Raw genomic sequence first — 24,920 nt, 5'->3', positions numbered from 1 at the left:
AGCATCTATCGCGTAAAATCAAGTGACCTGTAGCTATGACATCATCTCAATACAAGTTGCCAGCAAAAACATGGTTATAATTTATTTTTATCTGTACAACAGGCTACTATTTTTATCTGTACAACAGGCTACCCTATTTTTATGAAGCTTAATGTAAAGTAAAGATTTCTTCTATTGTAACGTCAAGACAAATGCACTTATTTGTAGTACGGTAAGGAGTTTGGACTCAATCACCCTGACTTGCCAACCATCACTTCAAGACACATAAGTTCAAAATATAGGTCACCAAGTTTTAAAAATAGCCTTGACATCAAGAGCCATAAGTCGTCATGACCCACTGTTAATCGTATGACGTATGTCACAGTTATTGGCTTAATAAGAAAAATTAATACAGCTACTCATTGATGGAGGATGACATGAATGAAGATGAAGTAGCTGTGCAATGCAATGCTGCTGCTGATGATGTACTGCACAGGAAGCAGAGCAAGCATGTACAGCTCATAGAGCACAAATAAGTAAAAATAAGTCTTTGAAAATGTGTCTTGAACAGCCAATCAGAGGCAAGTTAAAATATAAAGAGCATTTGGATTGGCTTCTGGTAATGCTCTAGCCAATTGTGTACCATCTACCAATACATCTGGATATTTCCTCAACCCCACGCTATGAAATTTTGCTTGTATCAAATATAATAGCCAAGTTTCTGCAGTAAAGTGAGATTTCTCATGTTATGGAGATAGGTTCCAATAAAAAGCGGGTGAAAGTAAACTGGTGAGATAACTGAACTACAAAAAACTGTACTTTTCATTAATGAAGAGACTGGATAAACATTGAATTCAAATTTTTCTAAGGCTTTCTTAGTTCTTTTAGATAAAGTTTTTTTGGATAATGATTTTGATTTATAAATCTTTTAAATCTAAAATATCAACAAAGTTATCACTAGTATTGGAATCCATGATCTATGAACATATTGGTTATTGGATGATAAATTTATTGGCAGCTATTGATTATAATTAGTTATTGCTAACAAGGTTATTGTTGTCAATTTATTGGTCATTGTGGTAATTTTTTTCATTTTCATGCCCAGCTATGCTTGTTCATGATGAAATGGCCAAAATTCTTTCCTTGTTTTCCATAACTAGTCTCACATGCTAACAAGTTCCCAAAACATGATATCCTTGCCCTGCTCAAGCCTTGTCCTTCATCCTCTGACTGGCGCATCTCAGACCAAGAGAAGAGGAGACTGTCAGTTGTCTCTCCAAATGGGTTGAAGTCCAGCAAAAGCACACGATCCTTGGCTGGCCGGTACACATCAAAAACATCTGAAGGAGAAAACATATACATACATAAAACATACACATATACATTAGATATGTATGAGATATCAGCCTCTGCTGAACATCTGTAATAATACACACATTGATATCTGCATCCATATTTCAAAACAACAAACATTCACATCAATACAGCATCTGCAACTGCATTTTCAGATAAAATGAACTCCACCTCTATCACAGAAACATACAAAGTGTGTGTGTGTGTGTGTGTGTGTGTGTGTGTGTGTGTGTGTGTGTGTGTGTGTGTGTGTGTGTGTGTGTGTGTGTGTGTGTGTGTGTGTGTGTGTGTGTATTTACCTAGTTGTAGTTTTACAGGGCCTGGGCTTTATGCTCGTGTGGCCCTGTCTCCATATCTACACTTATCCAATCTTACTTTAAAAGTGTGCACACTCGTTGCAGACACTACTTCTTCATTTAAACTGTTCCACATCTCAATACATCTCTGTGGGAAACTATATTTTTTAATATCTCTCAGACATCTTCCTTTTCTCAGCTTTTTACTATGCGATCTTGTGCTTCTTATGTCATATTCTTCTCTCAGGATCAGTTTCTCATTATCCACTTGGTCCATTCCGTTGATCAATTTATAAACTTGTATCAGGTCTCCTCTCTCCCTTCTTTGTTCCAGGGTTGGTAGATCCATAGCCTTTAGTCTCTCCTCATATGTCATCCCTTCAAATTCTGGAACCATTCTTGTAGCAATTTTTTGTAGCCTCTCCAATTTCCTTATGTGTTTCTTTTTATGAGGGGTCCACACTACTCCTGCATATTCCAATCTGGGTCTTATTATAGTACTTATCAATTTCTTCATCATTTCTTTGTCCATGTAGTGAAATGCTACTCCAATATTCCTTAGCAAATTATATGTTTCTCTAAAAATTCTATCAATATGGCTTACTGGTTGATTGTTTTCTTCCATCATCACTCCTAAGTCCTTTTCCTTTTGACTTTCTCCAGTTCTACTCCATCTCCCATCTTATAGATTCCCACAGGTCGTCTTTCACTCTTTCCCATTTCCATGACATGGCTTTTGTTCACATTGAATTCCATTTCCCACTTCTTACTCCATTCCCAGATCTTATTTAGGTCTTCTTGCAGTATTTCACAATCCTCCTTTTGCTTTATAACTCTGCACAGTTTCGTATCATCCATAAACAAATTTATGTAGCTGTTCACTCCTTCTGGCATGTCGTTAATATAAATGAGGAAAAGTATTGGTGCCAATACTGACCCCTGTGGCACTCCGCTTTCTACTGCTCTCCACTTGGACTTCATATCTTTAACTACCGTCCTTATTTCTCTCCCCCTCAAATAATTTTCTATCCATCTCAATGTGCTTCCTTTTAAGCCACCCTTCTCCTCTAACTTCCACAGTAATCTTGCATGTGGCACTTTGTCAAACGCCTTTTTAAAATCCAAATAAATGCAATCAACCCATCCCTCTCTCTCTTGTACTCTATCAATTATTCTAGAATAGAAACTCAATAAATTAGTTACACAAGACCGTCCTTTTCTAAAACCAAATTGGCTATTTGATATTAATTTGTTGTCTTCAAAGAACTCGATCCATTGTTTCTTTATTATTCTTTCACACATCTTGCATATTACACTAGTTAGTGATACCGGTCTGTAATTTAAAGGTTCTTCCTTCCTTCCACTCTTATATATGGGAACCACCTCAGCTCTTTTCCATTCTACTGGTACTGTTCCATTTTCTATTGAGCATTTTATGATGTTGTATATAGGACTTGCTAGTTCTTCCCTACATTCTTTCAGTATTCTGCCTGAGACTTCATCCGGTCCCATTGCCTTCTCTTCATCCAGTTCCTTCATTAACTCTTTTATTTCAAGCTTGGTTACTTTAATCTCTTTCATATAGATTGTCTCTCTATTACTCTGTGGCTTCTCGTGTGTGTGTGTGTGTGTGTGTGTGTGTGTGTGTGTGTGTGTGTGTGTGTGTGTGTGTGTGTGTGTGTGTGTGTGTGTGTATTTACCTAATTGTATTTACCTAATTGTAACATACGGAAAAGAGCTATGCTCGTGTTGTCCCGTCTCCATATCTATTAATGTCCAGCTTTTCTTAAAATCATGAATATTCCTTGCGTTGACCACTTCCACGTCTAAACTATTCCATGCTTCCACCCTTCTATGAGGAAGCTATATTTTTCACATCTCTCCTATAAGTGGCCATTTTAGTTTTTCCCATGCCCTCTCGACATTCTTCCATTCCACATACACAGATCTTCCCTATCCATTTTTCCATGCCAATCATCACTCTGTATATTGCTATCAGGTCTCCCCTTTCTCTTCTGTTTTCCAGGGTTGGAAGTTGCATTCTTTTCAGTCTGTCTTCATAAGTCAAATCTCTTAAGTCAGGCACCATTTTCGTTGCAGCCCTCTGTACTTTCTCTAGTTTCCTTATGTGTTTCTTTAAGTTCGGAGCCCACTGTATTGTTGCATATTCAAGCCTCGGTCTTATCATTGCAGTAATTATTTTCTTCATCATTTCTTCATCTAGATATCTGAACGCCACTCTTATGTTCCTCAATAAGTTCAATACTTCTCCAATTATTTTGTTTATATGTCTCTCTGGCGATAGGTCATTGGTAATTGTCACCCCAAGGTCTTTTTCTTCATGACTGGTTTTATGTCTTCATTTCCTATCTTGTACATACTCCTGATTCTTCTTTCACTCTTGCCAAACTCTATTTTCTTGCATTTTGTCGTGTTGAACTCCATTTGCCATGTACAGCTCCATTTCCATATTCTGTCCAAGTCTTCCTGGAGTAGTTCGCAATCTTTGTCACATCTCACTTTTCTTAACAATTTTGCATCGTCTGCAAATAGGCTCACATAACTGGACACCCCATCCACCATGTCATTTATGTAGACTGCGAACATTACTGGTGCCAACACTGATCCCTGTGGAACTCCACTCTCCACCAATCCCCATTCTGATGGTCTGTCCTTAATTATTGTTCTCATTTCTCTTCCTACCAAAAGTCTTCCATCCATTTTAGTAAACTGCCATGCACTCCTCCTACCATTTCAAGTTTCCAGATCAGTCTCTGGTGTGGTACCTTATCAAAGGCCTTTTTTAAATCCAGATATATTCCATCAGCCCAACCATCTCTTTCCTGTATTACATCTATCACCCTCGAATAGTAACATATCAGGTTTGTCGTGCATGAACGCCCTTTCCTAAAACCAAATTGACACTCACAAAGTATGTCATTTTTCTCCAAGAAGTCTGTCCATCTAGTCTTCACCACCCTCTCACACATCTTAGCTACCACACTTGTAAGTGACACTGGTCTATAGTTCAATGGGTCTCTCTTGTTACCTGATTTATAGATTGGGACAATGTTAGCTCTTTTCCAGTCTTGGGGCACTACACCTTCCCTTAATGAGGCATCAATTACTTCACAAACTTTTTCTGCCAATTGCTCCCTGCATTCTCTTAAAATCCATCCTGATACCCCATCAGGTCCCACAGCTTTTCTCACTTCTAAACTCCCCATCATGTTCTTGATCTCCTCCACAGTTACTTGAAACTCCTTCATAATCCCTTTCTGTTCCATTACCAGTGGTTTGTCAAAAGCAGTCTCCTTTGTGAATACCTTCCGAAAGCATCCATTCATAGCCTCTGCCATTTCCCTGGGATCTTCACTGTATACTCCATTTACTTCTAAACTTTCAATACTTTCTCTATTTTTGATGTTGTTGTTCACATGTCTGTAAAAAGCCTTGGTTGGTCTTTACATTTATCAATTATATCCTTTTCTTGTTTCTTTCTTTCTTCTCTTCTAATCAACACATATTCATTTCTTGCTCTTTTGTAACTTTCCCACTGCTTAATCCGTCTTTTCCTTCTCCACCTCTTCCATGCATCCTCTTTTCTTGTTCTAGCCTTTTCACATCTATCGTTAAACCAGTCCTGCTTTCCAACTTCTCTATGTTGTCTTATTGGTACAAATTTTTCTCACCTTCTTTGTATATTTTTATAAATTCCTTCCACTTTTCATTTGCTCCTTAGCACTCTTGAATTTCATCCAATTTGTCTCTTGAAAGAATTTCTTTAGGTTTCCAAAATCTGTCTTGGCATAATTCCATCTTCCCACTTTATATTCTTCATTTCTTCTAGATTTCTCTTCGTCTATCACCTTGAACTCCAAAACTGCATGATCACTCTTTGCTAAAGGGCACTCCACCCTCATCTCCTCAATGACCATTGGCTCTGTACTAAAGACCAAGTCCAGTCTTGACGATGCTCCCTCTCCTCCAAACCTAGTATCTTCTTTGACCCACTGAGTTAACACATTTTCCATTGCCAGTGTCAATAGTGTATTTCCCCATGTTGTCTCTGATCCTTCCATTGACCAGTCCTCCCAACACACCTCTTTACAATTAAAATCTCCCATCATTATAGTTCGTTCACAGCCACCCAACATTTCTTCCAGACATGTTCCTGTATCACTTATCATTTCTTCATATTCCTGTACTGACCATGCATTTGTCTTAGGTGGTACGTACACCACTATGTAGTGCCTCTTTTTCCTTCATTAGTTTCTGCTCTGATCTTTAGCACTTCTGCCTTTCCCATACCTTTTTCACTTGATCCACCTTTATATCTTTTTAACCAGCAACATCACTCCTCCTCCCATCTTACCTACTCTATTTCTTTTCCAAACGTTATATTTCCTTCTCCAACCTTCATCAGGTCTTCTCCTCTCTCAGTTTTGTTTCAGTAAGACCCACAATATCTGGGTTCTTGTCCCTCAAGTAATCGTTGAGTTCTAAAATCCCGATATCACTCCATTTATGTTGGAATACATTACATTTCGCTCATATGTAAGTTTCTTTAGTCCTTTCTTGCTGTACTTTTCTGGGTTATGAACCACTTCCTCAGTCTCATATCCAAGATTCTCCAGAAAAACTCTTTCTTCTCTTCTTCTGTCCTCTCTTCATTTTTTTCAAAGCCTCCTTTCTCAACTCATTTAACATTTCTCTTTCCTTTTCACCGAGATCTCTTCTCAACCAAATCTTCCTTGTTGTTTCCTGCTGGGCTAGCCTCCATGACTTCTCCACCAATTCATCTACATCCTTTTGTGACTTAAGTTTGATTCTTATTGGCCTCATACCTTCTCTTGTGAACTTTCCAATTCTATGGAAGTCCTCTATTTCTTGTACTAGGTCTTTTCCTCCTCTTGCACCACATTAATGATATTATTTATCACCTTTTTATGTTTTCTCTCTCTCCATTTTACTCGGTGTCTTATCCTCCTCCACACCAAATATCACCACACATCTCTTTTTGTCTACAGTTTCCCTCACCAATGTCTCATTTGACTTAATAACCTTCACCACTTTCTCAGCTATCTTCTCTTCTATGATCTGTTGATCTATAATTTCAGCAAGGCCCAAAGTTTTCTCCCTGACTCTTTGATTTCCTTTTCCAGACTTGCAACTTTGTAATTTACCTCCTTTCTTTCCACTTCCTGACTTTTTTTCCATTCAGCCTGCTTCTCCATCACTTTTCCTAGAGATTCTCCACATTTTTCGCAATTCACTTTAATTAGCTTAACTTCCTCTTTCAGTGCTGCATTTTCCTTCTTCATATCGGCACAGTCTCTCTTTACATTGTCATAACTCGTTTCCAGGCCCTCATACTTTTCAAACAGTTTTTCAATTTTACCTTCTAACTCCAGAATTTTCTTCACATAAGCGCTCTTCTCCATTATTCCTTGAAACCCTGTGAAGTCTGATTCCTCTTTCGAGTTCACGGCCGCCATGTTGCGCAGACGTAAACAAACCAGCTGATGGCTCAAACGCAGGCTACAGTTTATATTTACCTTCACTGGACATTATTTTGCTAATCAACAGTTAACATGACTATATGGAGACGGGACAAACATTACCAGCTCCTTTCCCACCTTGGTTACTCTTAGGTAACTGTAGAATTATAGATGATTGCTCTGGAGCTCAGCGACCACCTCCGCCATCGACGATGTGTGTGTGTGTGTGTGTGTGTGTGTGTGTGTGTGTGTGTGTGTTTACCTAGTTGTAGCATATGGGAAGGGAGCTATGCTCGTGCTATCCCGTCTCTGTTATCCCAAAAATTATTCAACGTGATGAAGGTGAGGTACATCCCCCCCTCAACTCGCCTGCTAGCATCCCCAGGGACCTGAGTCTGCACAGTATGTACAGCCTCTAAGCAATTTACCTGACTGTAGTGGAAACATGCTCCTTTCAGGTCAACTGGTCGTCCATTGTGACATAGAGCAGCTTGGCTGACCAGGCCACCTGGAGGGGATGGAGTTCCAAGAGCTGTGGAGGAGGCACTGCCACTGAGGAGGTACAAACTTGCATTTGGATGTTTTGTTGTTTGTAAAATGTTGCAGGGTTCCAATGTGTTGCTACTCTGCTGCCAAAACACATATTCATCCATGTTACCAAACACTGTGAACACAGCCTCATCCATCCACAACACTCCTCCACTGCTCAATGGTCCATCTTTTGTGCACTCGTACATCCCCTTGGCCTCCTCCATGCTGGATTATCCCTTTCGGAGATAACCTGATATGCAGGATTGGCTTCCAGGTAGCGTGCCACATGCCTATGTAGTCACAGTTGGCATTGACAGACTATGCTGCTAATCAGCCTTGAATCAGTCTCACAGAGCAATTGATGATTTGACACAAAGTCATACCAGCGGTATCCCATGATCCTGCAAAGGCATCTAGTACCAAAGACATCAATTCACCTCTTCAGATCGGTGTTCAGCATCCATGTCTCACAACCATAAAGTAAGACACGGATCACCAACAACTTGAAGATCCGAATCTTTGTCCATCTGAACAGGTACCGACAACGCCAAATACTCGTGTTGAGCGAGTCTTTAACACTGTGGACTAGGCCAATTTCCTGGCTCGACCCACCGTCATTACACACTGCACTACCAAGGTATGTGAAATTTTTCAAGATCTCAATGTCCTCACCACACGCATGGACAGATTGTACTGTTTCATCCAGTAAGCCTCCAAACACCTGAACCTTGGTCTTGGGCTAGGAAACCTGGAGTCCTAGGGGCTTCACCTCCTTGTGCAGTGCCTCTAGAGCCATTACCAGTGACATCATTGGCATGATGTATGGCACAGTATCTTCAAAATCCCAGCACTCTTTCTAAGATAATCTTGCAGGACTCTAAGTGTGACTCCCACGAGAAGCTTGGGCTTGTTTTCTTCAATTGTCTGGCTGTGAAGCTGGGGTGGGCATCCACTTGCCACTTGAGGAGATTCAGTGTTCTCTCAGTTATTTCATACCTACCAGATCTAGTTGGTGAGTGGGTAAGCTGGCAAGACCATCCTTAATTTTTGTCCAATGCTGCACTGTTCTGTGTGAAATATGTGTAAGGTTAATAGTCTCTGTATTACTCTTCCCATCCTTCATGAGTGTCTCTATCCTGGACACTTGTGTCCTAGTAAGTTCATGCCTAGGTGTTAGGTTAGGCATGTGCTGTAAAGGTACTGTTTGACAATGGTTAAAAGGCAAAACTGACCAAATCTTAGAGCAGAAAATTTTATACATCCACCTCACACCACTGCCACAGAGGCTCTGCTCTCTGCTGCTAAGTTGTCAGGTTGTACCATATTAGCCAGTTGCTCCACACTCAGTGGTGGGGAAAATTATTTGTGCAGGAAGTGATGGCATTATCACTTCCTGCCATCACTTTTCACAAATACTGTATGCATATGTATATCTACAGCTGTATATATATATATATATATATATATATATATATATATATATATATATATATATATATATATATATATATATATATATATATATATATATATATATATATATATATATATATATATATATATATATATATATATATATATATATATATACTTCTGTCATAATTACTTGAGATCAGCTCTGAGGAACAGAGGAAGAGCTCAGATAAAAGTGATAGATAATTTTGTTCATGATCTATTCTTCATCAAGACTATGGTATTGCTTTCCCCTTTAAAATGTTTTAAACAATTAATATCCATTGCTTTACTTACAGCTTTGAAGAGGGAATCTATTTTCAATGTTTTCCCTCCAAAAGCTGATAATGTCGCTGCGAATGTTGTTATGATCTCCACCAATGCAGGAGTAGCTCTGGCTCACGTCCCTCTGAGAGATGCCTGCAAAACAGTAACACATGATGCTTACATGGGTGCCAGTCACATGTTAGAGAATACAAATAACATCTAAAATAATGAAATATCTGAAATGCCTTACTTGTTGCCACAATATAAAGGTACTATTCCCCGATATGTGATTCACTGATATACGATATTTCATTTTTACAATATTCATCTCTTACTACCCTTGTTATGCTATACAACTGGTGTCTGTCACCTCACCACACTTGAATTTCACTTGTATGCACAGTCACCTGCTGGTCACCAAGCCAGCCTTTCCAATTACAGAGTGCGCTCAGAGCTCATAGACTGATCTTCAGGTAGGACTGAGACCACACCATACTCCACAAACTGGGACAGTAACACCACAACCCCTCAAATTACATCCTGTACCTACTAGCTGCTATGTGAACAGGGGCTTCACATTAAGAAGCTGCTCTAACTACATACACATAAGTATGACTGTATAGAAGATACATAATGCTTAATACCAATCCCAGCACATTCATTCATCATAATGAAATGATGTATGATGAACCCTAAAAGGTAGTGAAGAAAAAAGGAAACTCCCCTCTCCATTGTCTCAAATAAAGTGAGAGAGGGGAGATGAAAATAAAACACCTAGAGCAGTCTAGCCAGCCGTCAACAACCACATTCGCTCCCGTAAATAATGTATCCTAGATCTTAAAATGTGGGAGTTTTCTAATAAGCAGTCAAGACATGTTTTAGTGATAAAACTGTGGATCTATGACGACCAAAGCGTGACCTTGAGAATGGTTCATGATGCAATGGTCTCCAGCTCTAAATCTCCCTCCATATGTAGTTCGTTATATTGAGCTGCACAGCTATTTCATCATTCATTCATCCAATCCATCATTAGCGAGTACCTATAATGATTTTTCCTTTTCATAGAAACAATAAATAGGCATTTTAGTGGTAATGTCAACAGAATGGGAATCATAGTGAGAGTAACTGCAGTGAGAGTAAGCATAATTTCTTCTTATTGTTTAATTCTTGTGTTTATCTCAACATGTGTTTAATAACTTAAAGTAATAACTGTATTTACAAACAATATATCATGGATTTTATGTGCTTTAGAGGACATATACATAATAGTCTTAGAATGCATTACTATTTTTTGTATTCAATCTTAAGTCTGCTAGGTGATTCATAGCTTTACAACAGGATTTTCAGGGACATAACCCAATCACACATCAGGGAATACTGGTATACAAACAAGTAACGAGCAGAAACCTCACCTACAAGTTCCTTATCCCTAACAAAGCAGCGGAACTCATAAGCTGGGTTGATGTCCATCCACTTGCGGAGAACAAGACAGTAGTCAACATGTGAATCGCCCTCACTTGAGTCATCACAGTCCTGTAAATGATCATGACTTGAAAACTACAGTTTCCACAAACAAAAATTACTAGATTTGTTTCAGAGGAGATAAGAATAAATAAGTAAATAAATAAAACTAGTTAAACATTGAATAATCCTTGTATAATTGAATTTATGAGAAAAGCTATTCCTGTAATTATATCCAAGATGAAGCATCAAATACAACAACTGATATTTTTTTCCTTTACAATGAGTAAAACACAGCTTTCAACCAAAAGACAAAGACCTAAGGGACTACAAACCTTAAAAGGAGCAGTGAGGTCGTGGGTCACAAAGCTGCTGCTCTTGAGCAAGAGGAAAACATCCCCTGGAGTGCTGCACCGTAGAGAGTTGTTGAAGGCAATCCAAGAGGCATCCTGACATTAAAATACAGAAAAAGAATCTAAATAATTCATACTGAAAACTTTGCTAAAAAGAAAAAAAACTTTTTTTTGCAGGAATAGCACTGGTCAAAGGCAATAAAATAGCATGAAAAAACAACTCCCCAGCATCAAAAGTAGTCATCAAAAATAAGTGTCTGGAAACCTTCCTCTTGAAAGAGTTCAAGTTAAAGGAAGGAGGAAATACAGAAACAAGTAGGGAGTTCCACAGTTTATCAGAGAAAGGGATTGAGAGTACTGGTTAACTCTTACACTATAGTTGGACAAAATAGGAGTACAAGAAAGAAGAAAGTCTTGTACAGCATGCCCCTGGGAGAAAGGGAGGCATGCAGTTTTCAAGATCAAAAAAGCAGTTAGCATAAACTTAGTAGTTGAAGATAGCAAGAGCTGCAGCATTGCAGTCGAGAGAGAGGCTGAAGACAATCAGTTAGAGGAAAGGCACTAAGATAAAAAGTTTTTAATTTTATTCTGTCTAAAAAGGTAAAATGAGTGGAACTGCCACATACAGTTATATGATGCACACTCCTTAGTCCATACATGAGCAGATAAGGCCCCCTAACACAGTTAGGAGCTGATGGTGAAAACAAGAACTGGCAGAGACAACTCAATGCATAACTTCAGAGAAGCTGTTTTTAGCTAATGATGAGATGGGAGGTTTCTAGTTTGAATTATACAACTGAGAATGTTTGGTGAAAAAAAAAAAAAAAAAAAAAAAAAAAATTGAAGCATTGAATATTACTAAGTTTGCTCTGCCCTCATCAGAAATTTTTGCAAAATCAGAAGTCATCCATTCTGAGGCTTTCCTGCATGAGCTGTTTACTTTCTCAAGGGTTGGACATCTACAAAAAAGACATGGAAAAGTGTAGGATGGTATTATCAGTGTAAGAGTGGATTGGACAAGAAGTAAGGTTTAGAATAGATCATTAATGGATTTATAGGTAGAGAATAGGTGAAGAGACAAAACTCTGAGGAACACCACTGTTAATAGATTTAGGAGAAGAGCAAGTCTACTACAGCAGCAATAAAACAGTCAGAAGGGTGGATACCCCAAGATGAAAAAGTTACAGATACAGCTTCAGATTCTTTTTCTACCTGCAATAGTTACTATGAACAGTTGCAAAAGTTATTGAAGAAAACATTGAGAGGGATGTTAAGACACTTATGGTCCATACCAGAAGAGCAGGACAACCTGGGGACATCTTTGGTCCCCTCCCCAGATGAGAACTTCAAGGCCATATGTACACTTAACCCACAGCTATAACGCCTTCCGCTATCATGTTTTCTGCTATTGCGCACACTGAAAAAGCTGCACATACTTCTATTTCACAAATGAAATTACTGCTATTGTGCAGCAGTCATTCAAAAACTTCTAGGTTATGACATGACATGATAGTTGAGTTTCTTTATATATTTTTATTGAGAAATAGCTCCTCACATATTTCTCCAATCTACCCATCCACTTTAACTCCCAATCATCCACAATGAGGTACTGTATTTGAGGGCAGATAGGATTCACCTTTTCCCACTACTTTTACCTATACTAGCTGTTTGCATCATTATCATTACCTGTATTATCATTACCTGTATTATCACTTTAAAAACAAATTATCGGAAAAATGAAAGCAATCTAACCTGTGAGGCTGTGATGCATGTTTATAAATATCAGCTGATTGCCACTTTGACTCAATACCATCTAGTGGTGAGGAGTAACAAGTTCAAGATCTTAACAAAGCACATCAACACACTCATTGCTATGGCAGCAGGAGGAAAAAGATTGAGCTACACGATCTCCTACAAACTACAAGTGGTAGATTATGCCAAAGAACATGGCAATAGAGCAGCAGCAAGGGCTTTTAGGCCTCCACCCATGGAGAAAATGGTGTCTGGTGGCAGCAAGAAGACCAACCGAGAGGCTGCTGCTAGATTGTTTTCAACAGTATAGGCTAATATGCACTAAAAACTCTTTTTCCTGAATTTGACTAGTTGAAATAGGTGTGCATCTTATATACTCTTGTGTGCTATATGCCGTCAAATATGATAAATAAAATGCTTCAAAATGTATACACAGGTAACTCTTGATTTACGCGTGTTTAATTTACGCGTTTTTGTTAATATGTGACCGAAAAAATATTATAATTAGTTAAATTTGCGTGATCAGTTTGCTTATACGCGATTTGGCCCAACCACATTTTCAAACTGAGCGCCAGACGCAATTTCAAACTGCGCGCCAGAGAGTGGACAGCGACGGCAAGTGCTTGTGAGGGGTGAAGACATTGGCGTCCTGCGTTTATTTTTTTACTAGTGTTTACTTTTATACTATGGCGTTATTTTTGATAAGTGCATTTTTGATAAAGTGGAAAAGCTCAGAGGAAGATGGTGACTGACTGTGGTGTGAATGGTGAAGGCAGTGACACAGTGAGTGACGCATTCTTAGTTTTGTAGTTTTCTCTTACTATTTTTTGCTTTCTCTTATTATTTCTTGCTTTTCCCTTTACTTTAAATACACTTCTAATATTTGGACTGGTATTTTGTACAAATTTTTTTGGACCACATCCCGCATCCCCCCCTACTATCTATTGTTTCTTATGAGAATTACAAGTTTGTTTTACGCGAATTTTGATATACGCGATGCCTCTTGGAACGCATCTATCGTGTAAATCGGGTTACCTGTATGTTGTTATTATGATTCTTGATTAGGTAAGTTTTTAATGCTGTATTATTTCTTAATTTTTATACTATTATGTCTTACAAAAACTGGGCAAAAAGTGACAAAAAATAAAAAATGACAGCTTGGAGGTCCAAGTGTCAATTCGAATTATTACCATAGGTTCTTCACTTTGGCTATCGGGATTTTGGCTATCATGCAGTGATAGATGCATCAATTAGGTGCGATAGCGGATGGTTGACTGTAATGTACAATTTTGAGTAGAAGGTGTGCGTAATTAAGTGCATTAGTTTTGCATGAGGAAGAGACTTGTCTATAGTGAACAGGGTGTGACTATCCCTTAGTACTGTGAACCACAAAGGGAAGTATTTAGTGAGGGCACAGCTGGGTGATTGATGAGTTCACAGCACCCTCTGATCCAGTGGTTGAAACCTCACTGGAAGTAATTATTGTTTCAGCATGTCTACGGTCTCCTCACACATACTATGACCAGGTTCATACTTGACAAACAAATAAATCAGGAAAAGTTAAGGATTATAGATGCACTGTCTGCTAATGACTCTTGCCAGCAATGACACATAGGTGATCGTTTCAGCAAGTCACTAACACTGAGAAATATCCAAGATATATTTTAAATAAGACAAGTGTAATCTCAGTTCAACCATTACAAGCTACAGATGAAGTAAAAAACATTTCCTCTAATGATGCAAGAACAGAAACAGAGTACAGTATTTTGAGATGAATGTCTTGATGGAAATAAAAATATTAATGACAGTCACACATCCGAATCTAACCTTTGGGGCACTCCAGTTTAGCTTGGGAAATACACTTCCTCCCAGTTTAGCAATGGCATCTCGGATCTTGTTGGTGAAGTCTTCCAGTTTAGGGCCCTGGTGTAAGAAAAAAAAAATGAGATGGGAGAAAAGAAAGTGGTCAATTAAGTAGTACAGTACATAAAAGTTCTGCACCACCCTCTCTCTCTATCTCCCATTCTGTACTTAAGTGTTGGAATAGTACCAAACTTTTATGTGTGTGTGGTAAGAACCTACTTGTGCAAGCAGATACTAATAGCACTGTATGAAGTCTTTCAGTCATATGTTCATCCCAGTAATTCATTACATATTAACACTGCAGTACTGGGATGAATGAATAATTATGTACTAAATTACATACATCAGGCAGACTATGGAAAAAGTAAAGGTCAGGGACTGGCAAGGCTTCAACACACCTACCACAACTATCACCCAGGACTATTAAATATCTTCTCTGATGGAGTATGTTGTATCCTAAATGTAGATAATCAATTATTTCCAAATCATATTGATATGTGGAAAAAATGTGTAAGCTATACAAATAATACACTGACATTACCTATACTAAACATAAAGCTCTGCACTTGTATACACATTCCTCTTCCTTCCCTTTAAGCTACACAGGGGACAAAACTCCAGCAAGATTGAATATGAACCTGAAAACATGCACTATCATTCAAGGTTCTAGCTTTATCTTACTTAATGTGATATTATGATACCAAAGTTCATTAACCTACCAATGTTACTATAGTAAAGCCAAAATGTACTGACCCATAAGGTGAGGCTGATAATCCCTACAACATTGCCATATATATCACTCATTACTTCAAAGAAGACAGAGTAACAGTTCACAAAGAACTGTTACTCTGTCATCTTTGAAGTAATGAGTGATATATATGGCAATGTTGTAGGGATTATCAGCCTCACCTTATGGGTCAGTGCATTTTGGCTTTACTATAGTCATGAACATAAATAAAACTTGGTGCCCTCTTTACCCAACACAAACCTCAACAACACTGCCAGAGGTCTCACAGTGGTCCCAGTCCTGAGCAGGCTCCTCAGGCATGGGACCACGCTCATATGTCATTTCAGGCTGTGAACCTTCAGGCAATACCAGAGTGCCATCATCCTGCAAGTAGGTCAGCACTTCTGGGGTCAGGGGCATCACCAGGCTGTTGAAAGATATGATACATCTTATATGAACTATGTCATCCATTAATGGAAAAACAATCAAGTCAATTTGCAGTTTCACCAAACTATGAAATCTTGATATGACTTTTTTTTTTTTTCTAGTGAGAAATGCAGTCAATTGATTGATGGTATATATATATATATATATATATATATATATATATATATATATATATATATATATATATATATATATATATATATATATATAATTTGTCGCAAGTGAATATTTTTCAAGTAATGACTTACTTTTTTAAACTCTAACTTATGCCTACCTCTCATTTCCAATGGTCTTAGAGGCACCTGTGGGAAATTGGAGTTTTTGTGTGGGGGAGCATTAAATCAAGAGACGTGCATTGCCTATGACTTAAACTCTTTCAAAAGAGGAGTGTCAAGACACCTCTTACGTTAACTGGACCCTCCTTTTAGATTTTTTTGTTTTTTCTCTTTCTCCTACTTTCCTCTTAACAGGGCCTGGCAACCAGCGGGATTTTTTTTTTCCCAACACTTTGTTTTCCCTTGGCCAGTGCCCTTGTAATGTAAAAAAAAAAAAAAAAAAAAAAAAAAAAGAGGTCAGAAATCAACAAAATCAACATTCCAATACTACATTTCTGGCTGTGTCCACTACACCACACTCCCTAAAGGATGAAAAACAAACCCAACCTTATAACCTTTTAACCTGAGGAAACTGTGCTCCCCCTTGGACACCCCCCAAGGATTACTAACCAGAACCAATGTACTAAGAACTCAGGGGACCCAGGAAGGCACAGCCCTCAGGACTTCCCTCAAGGGTTACTAACCAAATCCGACATAATAATCTTCTAGCCATGGGGCTGTACCCCATGGTAGCTCCTCCCCCAGCTAGAAGGTTATAAGGTTGGGTTTGTTTACTATCCCTTGGAGAGTGTGCTGTAGCAGATACAGCCTGAAATGTAGCGCTGGAATGCTGCTTAACATAAACAAAGCAACATTTGCCACAGCCACATCCAGCCGCCACCACCATCAAAGTATTTTCAGAGTTTTTTTTATGTGATTTTGTTGATTTCTGACCTCTTTTGCAATGCACATTACTCAATTCATTGCTCCCCCACCTAAAACCCTGATTTTCCACAGGTTCCTCAAGATTGTTGAGAATGAGGCTTAAGTTCAAGATGAATTACAGTCATAACTTGAAAAATTCATTTGCGAAGGAATATGCCATCAGTTAATTCATTACATTTATCACCAGAAAAACAGGAGTCTCGTCAGAGATTCCATGGTTTGGTGAAACTGCAAATTGACCATACAATCTCCTTTTTTTTACAGATGGCAAGCTGTTTTGGCAACAACACACCATAGTGTATGTACACCTCATATCTTAGCCTGATTTAGCTAGATATTCAAAGAACTATTTACACAGGCTGATTGAGGAGTACAGTAACTCCCTAAACATCTGCAGGACTTACATTACCTGGCTGACTTACCTGGTTGGCTCCCTTGCTTAACGAAACTGTAGCACAAAATAACCAAAAAAGTAAGTAGAACTATGGGGAGCCCAGAGCTGCTGGTGTGCCAGATCAAGATATGAATGATTTGCAATAGATTTAAGTATTGACTGTATAGTACACCATGTATAGCATTTGAATAAGTACAAAATATAATATTCATCATACTTGAACAAGAGGTTTCCCAAAGCACCATGTAACAACAGTTTAAAAGAGACTAATGAGTTTGTTTGGGTGACTTGAGTAAGTAGAAAATTCCAAAGATGTGTCTCTGGGAGAAAATTCCATTTTGATTTCAGGTTATGGTGCATTGGGAAGACCTTGTAAGAGTGTCCCCGAGTGCCCACTGATGGGACAAGAACAAACAGTGTCTCAGACTGGATGGTTGATAGTCTGTAGAGGATTTTCCAATACTTGACAAGGTCTGCGCAAAGAGTCTCCCCTTCACAGAGTTAAACTTTGGTTAAATTAATCTATCTGAATAACTCCTGTCATGCAGGCCCTGAATGTATTTGGTCCACCTCCTCTATACAGATTCCAGCAAGTTGTTGTTATCTGGATACCCAGTGAACCACAGACATGAAGAAAATTCCAAAAGGGGTCTGATATGGGTTTTATAAAGAGTGACCATGAATGATGAAGAGCAACATACAGTGGCCTTCAACAAATTGCTAACTAGAGCTCCAGCCTTAGAAACAATGTTATGAACGTGCTAATGAAATTTTAGTGAGGCATCAACTTTCATTCCTAGATCAGAAAAGTCAGAAAATTAATTGATGCATCCTTTACGTAATAGCTAGAGTTTATGGAGCCACAAGGTTTCAATGAAATGATCCTCTCTGAATTCTTAACACTGCAAATTTGTTTATATTAATTTCTGTCATCAGGATTCATCAGATGATGAGCTCACACCACTATCTCTTTGGCCTTCTGTAAGACCCCTGAGGGCCTGACTTACAGTGGAGTGATTTATTTGAACACAGTTTCAGGTCAATGGCAAACAGTTTGAAACTACAAGACACATCAGAGGTGACATCATTCACATACACAAGAAACAGCAGTGGGCCCAAAACTGAGCCTTGAGGCACACCATTGGTTACAGCAAGTAAAGAGAAGTAAAGTAAAGTAAAGTAAAATAAAGTAAAATTTATTGCCATTTCCTGACATGTACATATATTGGTTAAACAGATGTGTTGATTGGCATGGTGTATCGAGCCAAGGCTCCCTGATAGACGGAGTTACTAAACTATGTGGTGACTCTGTTGGAAGACTTCACTTGGCAATATATTTATAGAAATACAAGAATAAGTCATATTTCACCCAATCACGTTCACACTATACATACATACGAACATATTACTTATATAAATACTTGTGCATACATACACATATATGTATATATATACTTCCTGAATAATTTATATCCAGCTTTAAAGTAAATTTATCATACAATACAAATAAATGATGAACTGCAAGCTGCTAGTTATAAACAGCTAAGGAAATGTTCTTTGGTTTTTCTTTTAAACTGAAAGTAACTGATACTAGTAATATCTTTTATATTAGGAGGCAAGGAATTCCATAGCTGTGGACCAAAGTAAAATATGCTGTGCTTGAATAACTGTGTGCGGAATTGCGGGCACTCCAAATTCAAGTTCCCACCTCTTGTTGCATACGGTGAATCTACACATTTAAATAGGTTATTATTTGGATATCTTTTAATGAATTTGAAGATGGAGAAAAGGACAAAACACTTATGAATATCGAAGAAATTCAATAGTTTGTGATTAGAAAAAACTGGATGTTGAGTCGAATTTACCCATAAAAAATATACATCGCAAAATTTTGTTTTGAATTATCTTTAATCTATTTATGAAAGAGGGCCAAGTGCAGGCCCAAACTGAGACACAATAAATAAAATAAGGATAGCAGAGTGTATAGTAAATACTCAGTAGGGCTTCAGTTGTGAGTTGATTCCGTATCTTGTACAGCATACAAGTCACCATACATTCCAGCAATGCTTACTTTAAAGTGTCTGTCTATCCAGTCCAAGAGAAGAGGCCTAACACCTATTGACTTGTCTCTCTCTCTCTCTCTCTCTCTCTCTCTCTCTCTCTCTCTATGGATATGAGTGATAATAGCAAATTATTTTTCATAGTAGGTATGTACATTATGAAATGAACTCATGCAAGTTTTAGAGAAAAATCTTTAGTTTGCCTGCTCTTGGCCATTTTCTGAAGATGATGAATGACAAGAAACATTAATTTTTATGGTAAAATAATCTATTAGTTCCCCCAAAAATAATGAAATAAAATAAAATCATTGCCAGCAGGGCACATGGATACTTACTCTAGTTACAAGCAAATCATACACCTTTGTAATAAAAATTAAAGTCAAGTAAGCCATCGTATCATAAATGATCTACATCCTGAAAGATCTCATACAGTATCTGGGAAAAAAAAACCATGATGCAGTATGTGCTTCCTCGGATATGTCATGAGCACTCTGAGGACACAAAATACATGTCCTCGTGTTGAAGGAATTAATAAGTCTGGGATGAACTCCATCACGACCCATGCTCGATGCTCCATCAAGATATTTCAGTAAGTGTAGCAGAGTGTCAGGAATGGTCCACAATGTTCAGAGTGTCATCACAGTCCTGGTGTACCTTAGGGTGGAGCAAAGGGTGTGTGGAGTATATTGTGACAAATGGCTTGGCTCATGAGTTGCCATGTTGGTACAATTACTGGTCAGGTTGCCACCATTCTTCTTCAGAGGACTGATAGTTGGTCTTCCCTTCTTTTTATGACCAATGAATGTGTGAACTAGCTTGGGGTTAGACTTAGCTCTTGTCATCAGTTGTTCCTCATAGTCAGTCTGTTAGGTAAGGTAGTAAGATGGTTACTGACAACTGGCAATAAAGAAGTCATCCAAAAGAACTTGCTGGGAGTTTCTGCCAAGTCTGTGTCTCATATGTTTGAAATGTTTTTAGACCTCCTTCTTCCTAGTAAGCAGTGACCATGGGGGTTTGAAGAGCTAGAGTGGATCACTGTGTTGGGATTTCTGAAGTACAAATAGATCAATGAGAGACTGAAGGGTAGAAAATTTGGCATAATTTGATCAACATCCAGAGGTTGAATCTCATAATTTCAGTCAATCTGTGAGAGGTGAGTTTTGATCATATCATACTGCTCTTTTTGCCACTGACAATGGGAGACCGAGACTGAGTCATGCTGGTCATTTTGCAGAATAATTTGGAAAAGATAGTAAAAAATTACAGGAGAGTGCTAACACTGAGGCAAAGGAGGTAATACTTTCACATTAGTTGTTCTATCAGGTTCACTTGTCAAGACTGGATCAAGAGTATTACCAGAGGATATACAAGTGGATTTGTGCACCCACTGAGTCAGCCCTAATGTGCCAAAACAATTCAGGAACATTCTGTCATGAACTGACAGACCATCGCACGACCAAGTGATGGATGGGAGGTTGAAGTTAACAACAACAGCAACTTCCTTACCCACACAAAAATTTGATAGGAAATCAATCAGTAAAGCATCCTGCAGTAGAGAGTTAGATGGGAGCCTGTACACTGATATTAAGTATATGACATATTCCTTCAAGTGGACAGCACATACATTAGAAACATTTACATTGCAAGATTCATAACTAATACCTTTTCGAATATAAACACACACACCATGCTCAGAGATAGATCCCTCAACATCATTTCTAACAACAGTGAACTGATCAATATTTACAAATGAGTCTGGCATTGAGGACACAAGCCAGGTTTCAGTGATGGATAAGATATCTAGGTTATAGGATAATGTGAAATCATTAATAAAATTTAACTTATAAGTTAGGCTATCTACATTAATAACACCTTAGTTTAAGAAATGGAAGTGTATTGTATTGCCAGTATAAGGGGGTAAGACTGCCAGTTGGGATGGAAATCTATACCTAATAAAATAGAACCACCATCTTAACCAGCCTGGACAGCAAGTGTGTGTTGCCATGTCTTGCCTGTTGGGATGTGCTGCACCACCTCAGTCTCCTCTCGGTGGGGGCAGCAGCACCACCTTGGCACGATCATGCATACCACTAGCCTCACTGTAGGCCTTGGCAGAACGTTGCTCCCTTAAAACTTGCAGCTGATTCAAAGTCAGGTCTTTGAAGTTTTCATGGTTGCCCAGATCCTTGACTTTTTCAAGTTGTTTATTTTTCATTAATACAACAGTGATTGTGCCTCTGTACATGTTCTTGTCCTTGTTGATGCAAAACACATTTGTTACTACAACAGCTGACCCAATCGGTAAAACTACAGAACCACTGCTCCCCCCTTCTCCCCCCAACAACCTTGGGGGACTGTGGGGAATCGGGGGTTTTTGGGGGGCAGCCAAAAGAGGTGAGATATGGCGATCCCAAAAAATATCTAACGACAAAAACCTAACCTAACGTAACCTAACCCCCCACCCTCTACAACACTAACCTAACCCTAACATAAACCTAACCTGGCCGGGGAGGCGCGGTCCCCCCGGACCCCCCTACAACACTAACTTAACCCTAACATAAACCTAACCTAACTGGGGGTGCTGCACCCCCCAGACCCCCCTTCCAACACTAACCTAACCTACCGTATCCTTGCTTTGGGGCAGTTTCCCTCCCCCCCCATGCCGGTTCTCTTATAGCTTCACACAATATGCCCTACCTCTACCAATATCCCTCCTCACAATACCTTAACGAAAGGATGAAGGTCCTGGCTGGTCCTCTTCTCGATTGTACACTGACTTGCATCGCAGGAGCAATGATTTCCCAGTTATCAAATTCGCAACCTTTACAACTAGTGTCACTGGTGGCCATGGCTGAACTGCTCACACAGATGTCTGTGCACCTGTCTGCCCAGTTGTGCCCCACCTACGAATACATATAGCAAATTCCCTTTGGCGCAGCTCGTGCTGTTAAGAGGTGGTGGCACGTCATTGGACAAAAGAACTATAGACACAATAAGAATCCTATTCACCAATTACCCACAAACCCCAGCTAGAAACAAATGCAAGTCAGTGTACTGCTCATTTCCGAGTGTGATGGAGCTCCGTGGCTCGCCGCAGCTTGCTGGACTTATAGAAAACTCGCCGAACACACCACATTTGAAGGCTTGTGTACGACACACTAAGGCTGAGCACTCACCAAAACTCTCACTGATGGTAAACACGTTACATATACTGCACTGTGCTATACGTATTATACAGATCGGCGTGGAGCAGTGATTTTAGAGAAGAACCACCCAATCAAATGTTGGAAAACATACTTCATTATTTCTGTAATCTCTACATCAGATCTTGCATTACAGCCACAAATTATAATAAGAGTCCTTCTTCTTGTTGTGTTCCTATATTTCCTGCACTTTGTCCCCTATCATTAATTGCACATCATCCTGAGATGTATTTGAAACCTAGCTCTGGAATTCATTGGACCAATTTGGGTTGATAAACCATTCACAATTTTACATAATCATTAAACAGTCTTGTGCAGTTGTTGTACTGCACCACTGTCCTTCTGTTACAATCAATACATATAAATGCCACTCGAGATCCTCCATTTTCTGATATAACATCTGAGACACATACATAGAACCTTGGGATTGAACCACTTTGAGCACCTATCACAGCCAATAGAGTCATCACTTACTTCATCAACACATGTGGCACAGGCATACTGGCTGGATGTCACTGTCCTAATAAGGTCATCCCTTCAGCTCCCCTTTTGCAGCTCTTTCACTCAGCTGACATGATGTGGGAATGAAAATATGATAACTAACCTAACCCTAACTTTAATCTATCCTAGCTAACTTAAAACCTAACCATGCTACTGGTCAGAAGGGTTCTGAGGAAGACATATCAGCAGTGCATATTGCCTCAACTAGGTTAGTTTACATTATGTTAAGTCAAAGTTAGGGTTTGGTTAAGTTAGATTAGTTTTGGTTAATATATTTTCATCCCCCTGTCATGTCAGCTAAGTGAAAGAGCTGCAAAGGGGGAGATGAGAAATGAGGAGTTGGAGGGACTTTATTAGGACAGTGCCTAAACTGGTGGCACCAGTTCCCCACCCGTCCCACACCTTCCTTGGGCTTGACCATACTGCTACACAACAACAAAGGTCGCCAACTAGGTGTAGAAATAAGGGTGGGCGAGGAGCAGCTTTGGGCACGATCGACCAACAAGGAAGGGAAGCCTTAGGTAACAAACACACATGTGAATGTTGAAAATACACATTTATATGTTGGTCTTCCTTAAAATACCAAAAAATGAAACACTCCTTGGAAGGCCTTGTCACGCAACACCAAGTCTGACTGTAGCTGTGACAGTGTTGCGTCAGCCATCACAACATGCTGAGGTGTTTAACACGCCGCAGCGGTCCATGTGTGTGGCTGTGTGGCTCTCCCCGCCCGACCCTCCTCACCTCTTGATGGAGCACTTCTTGAACTTGTCATACCACACCGGGAAGCTGCACCCCGTCACGTCTTGAATTTTCATGGTACACACACCACTACCACACAAGGACACGATGAAAACTGCAGATATCAATGAAGACAACCAGACACTGGTGATCACTGATCACTCAGTACTCTCACGTCAGCTGATGATAGTGACGGTAGCGAGAGGAGAGTATTCAGTATTGCCAACGGGGTACAAATGGAACTCATGCCCCCCAAATACACGGATTCACGCATAATGTGGCGTTTCTCTACAAATTGTTCGAATTATCCTATACTATAAGTGTTACATTTTCATTCCTTAACAAGTGACAAAGAGCCCTCAGAGTAAAGATGATTCCACCTAGAAAGAGCCTCTGTCAGAAAGCCGGACTTGAGTCTCTACCTACAAAAGAAAAATGGAAAGCCGTCATTGGTGGCCTCAGGATTCGCAGCGCGTGGTTGGAGGTCTATAGATAGGTTAGCATGAAATCCTATTATGCTAGAAATTTCAGTTATGAACAAAAGAAAATCATTTTAATACCTACTCTCGATTGGTGCAGAGTTAACTGGACTTAGAAAATCTCGAATTTCACCTTACTCTCGAATGCTATTACAGTCATACTAAACGTACGTGTGATACACAATTTTCTACGTTTATGATAAGGTCACTGATCGCTTCTACATGACATGTGAGTTTCGTGCCTGTATCTGACGCGCGGCTGTGATAGAAAGCTTTATTGTTTTCTATTTTGTCTTAATTTCTTCATATATCATACGATTAGTAATTATTAATATGATTTAATGGTTACATTAATCGCAATTAAAATCTCAGAGATGAAAAAAACCCAGCCAAATTTCCCTTCCTTTATTTTTTATACTATGAATAGTGAACATTTACTCGCGCCTACTGGAGAGACACTATCTGCAAATGGTATATGTTGAGGTCGGTGAGTGTCGGACTCTGCATGCATCGTGGTATG

General features: G+C 39.1%; 1 protein-coding gene across 2 annotated transcripts in view; it reads right to left on the bottom strand.

Moving 5' to 3' along the window:
• The window catches only part of LOC123514051 (cell division cycle protein 123 homolog), a 47,200-nt gene extending 23,086 nt beyond the window's left edge, over window positions 1-24,114 (bottom strand). Inside the window, exons 1-7 of one of the 2 annotated variants that reach the window (XM_045271637.1) lie at window positions 23,925-24,114; window positions 15,797-15,962; window positions 14,773-14,868; window positions 11,176-11,289; window positions 10,792-10,912; window positions 9,410-9,532; window positions 1,180-1,319 (exon numbers count right to left, since the gene is read on the bottom strand). In XM_045271637.1, coding sequence (XP_045127572.1) covers window positions 1,180-1,319; window positions 9,410-9,532; window positions 10,792-10,912; window positions 11,176-11,289; window positions 14,773-14,868; window positions 15,797-15,962; window positions 23,925-23,998 — 834 coding nt within the window. In that variant the 5' untranslated portion in view covers window positions 23,999-24,114. The remainder of the gene's footprint in view (window positions 1-1,179; window positions 1,320-9,409; window positions 9,533-10,791; window positions 10,913-11,175; window positions 11,290-14,772; window positions 14,869-15,796; window positions 15,963-23,924) is intronic. The other variant, XM_045271636.1, reaches the window with a different exon arrangement.
• Window positions 24,115-24,920: the final 806 nt, after the last annotated feature.

The sequence above is a fragment of the Portunus trituberculatus genome, chromosome 37 (assembly GCF_017591435.1).
Source record: "Portunus trituberculatus isolate SZX2019 chromosome 37, ASM1759143v1, whole genome shotgun sequence".
Classification (NCBI taxonomy): domain Eukaryota; kingdom Metazoa; phylum Arthropoda; class Malacostraca; order Decapoda; family Portunidae; genus Portunus; species Portunus trituberculatus.
The sequence above is the reverse complement of the archived record's forward strand: the minus strand, read 5'-3'. Positions and strand labels throughout refer to the sequence as shown.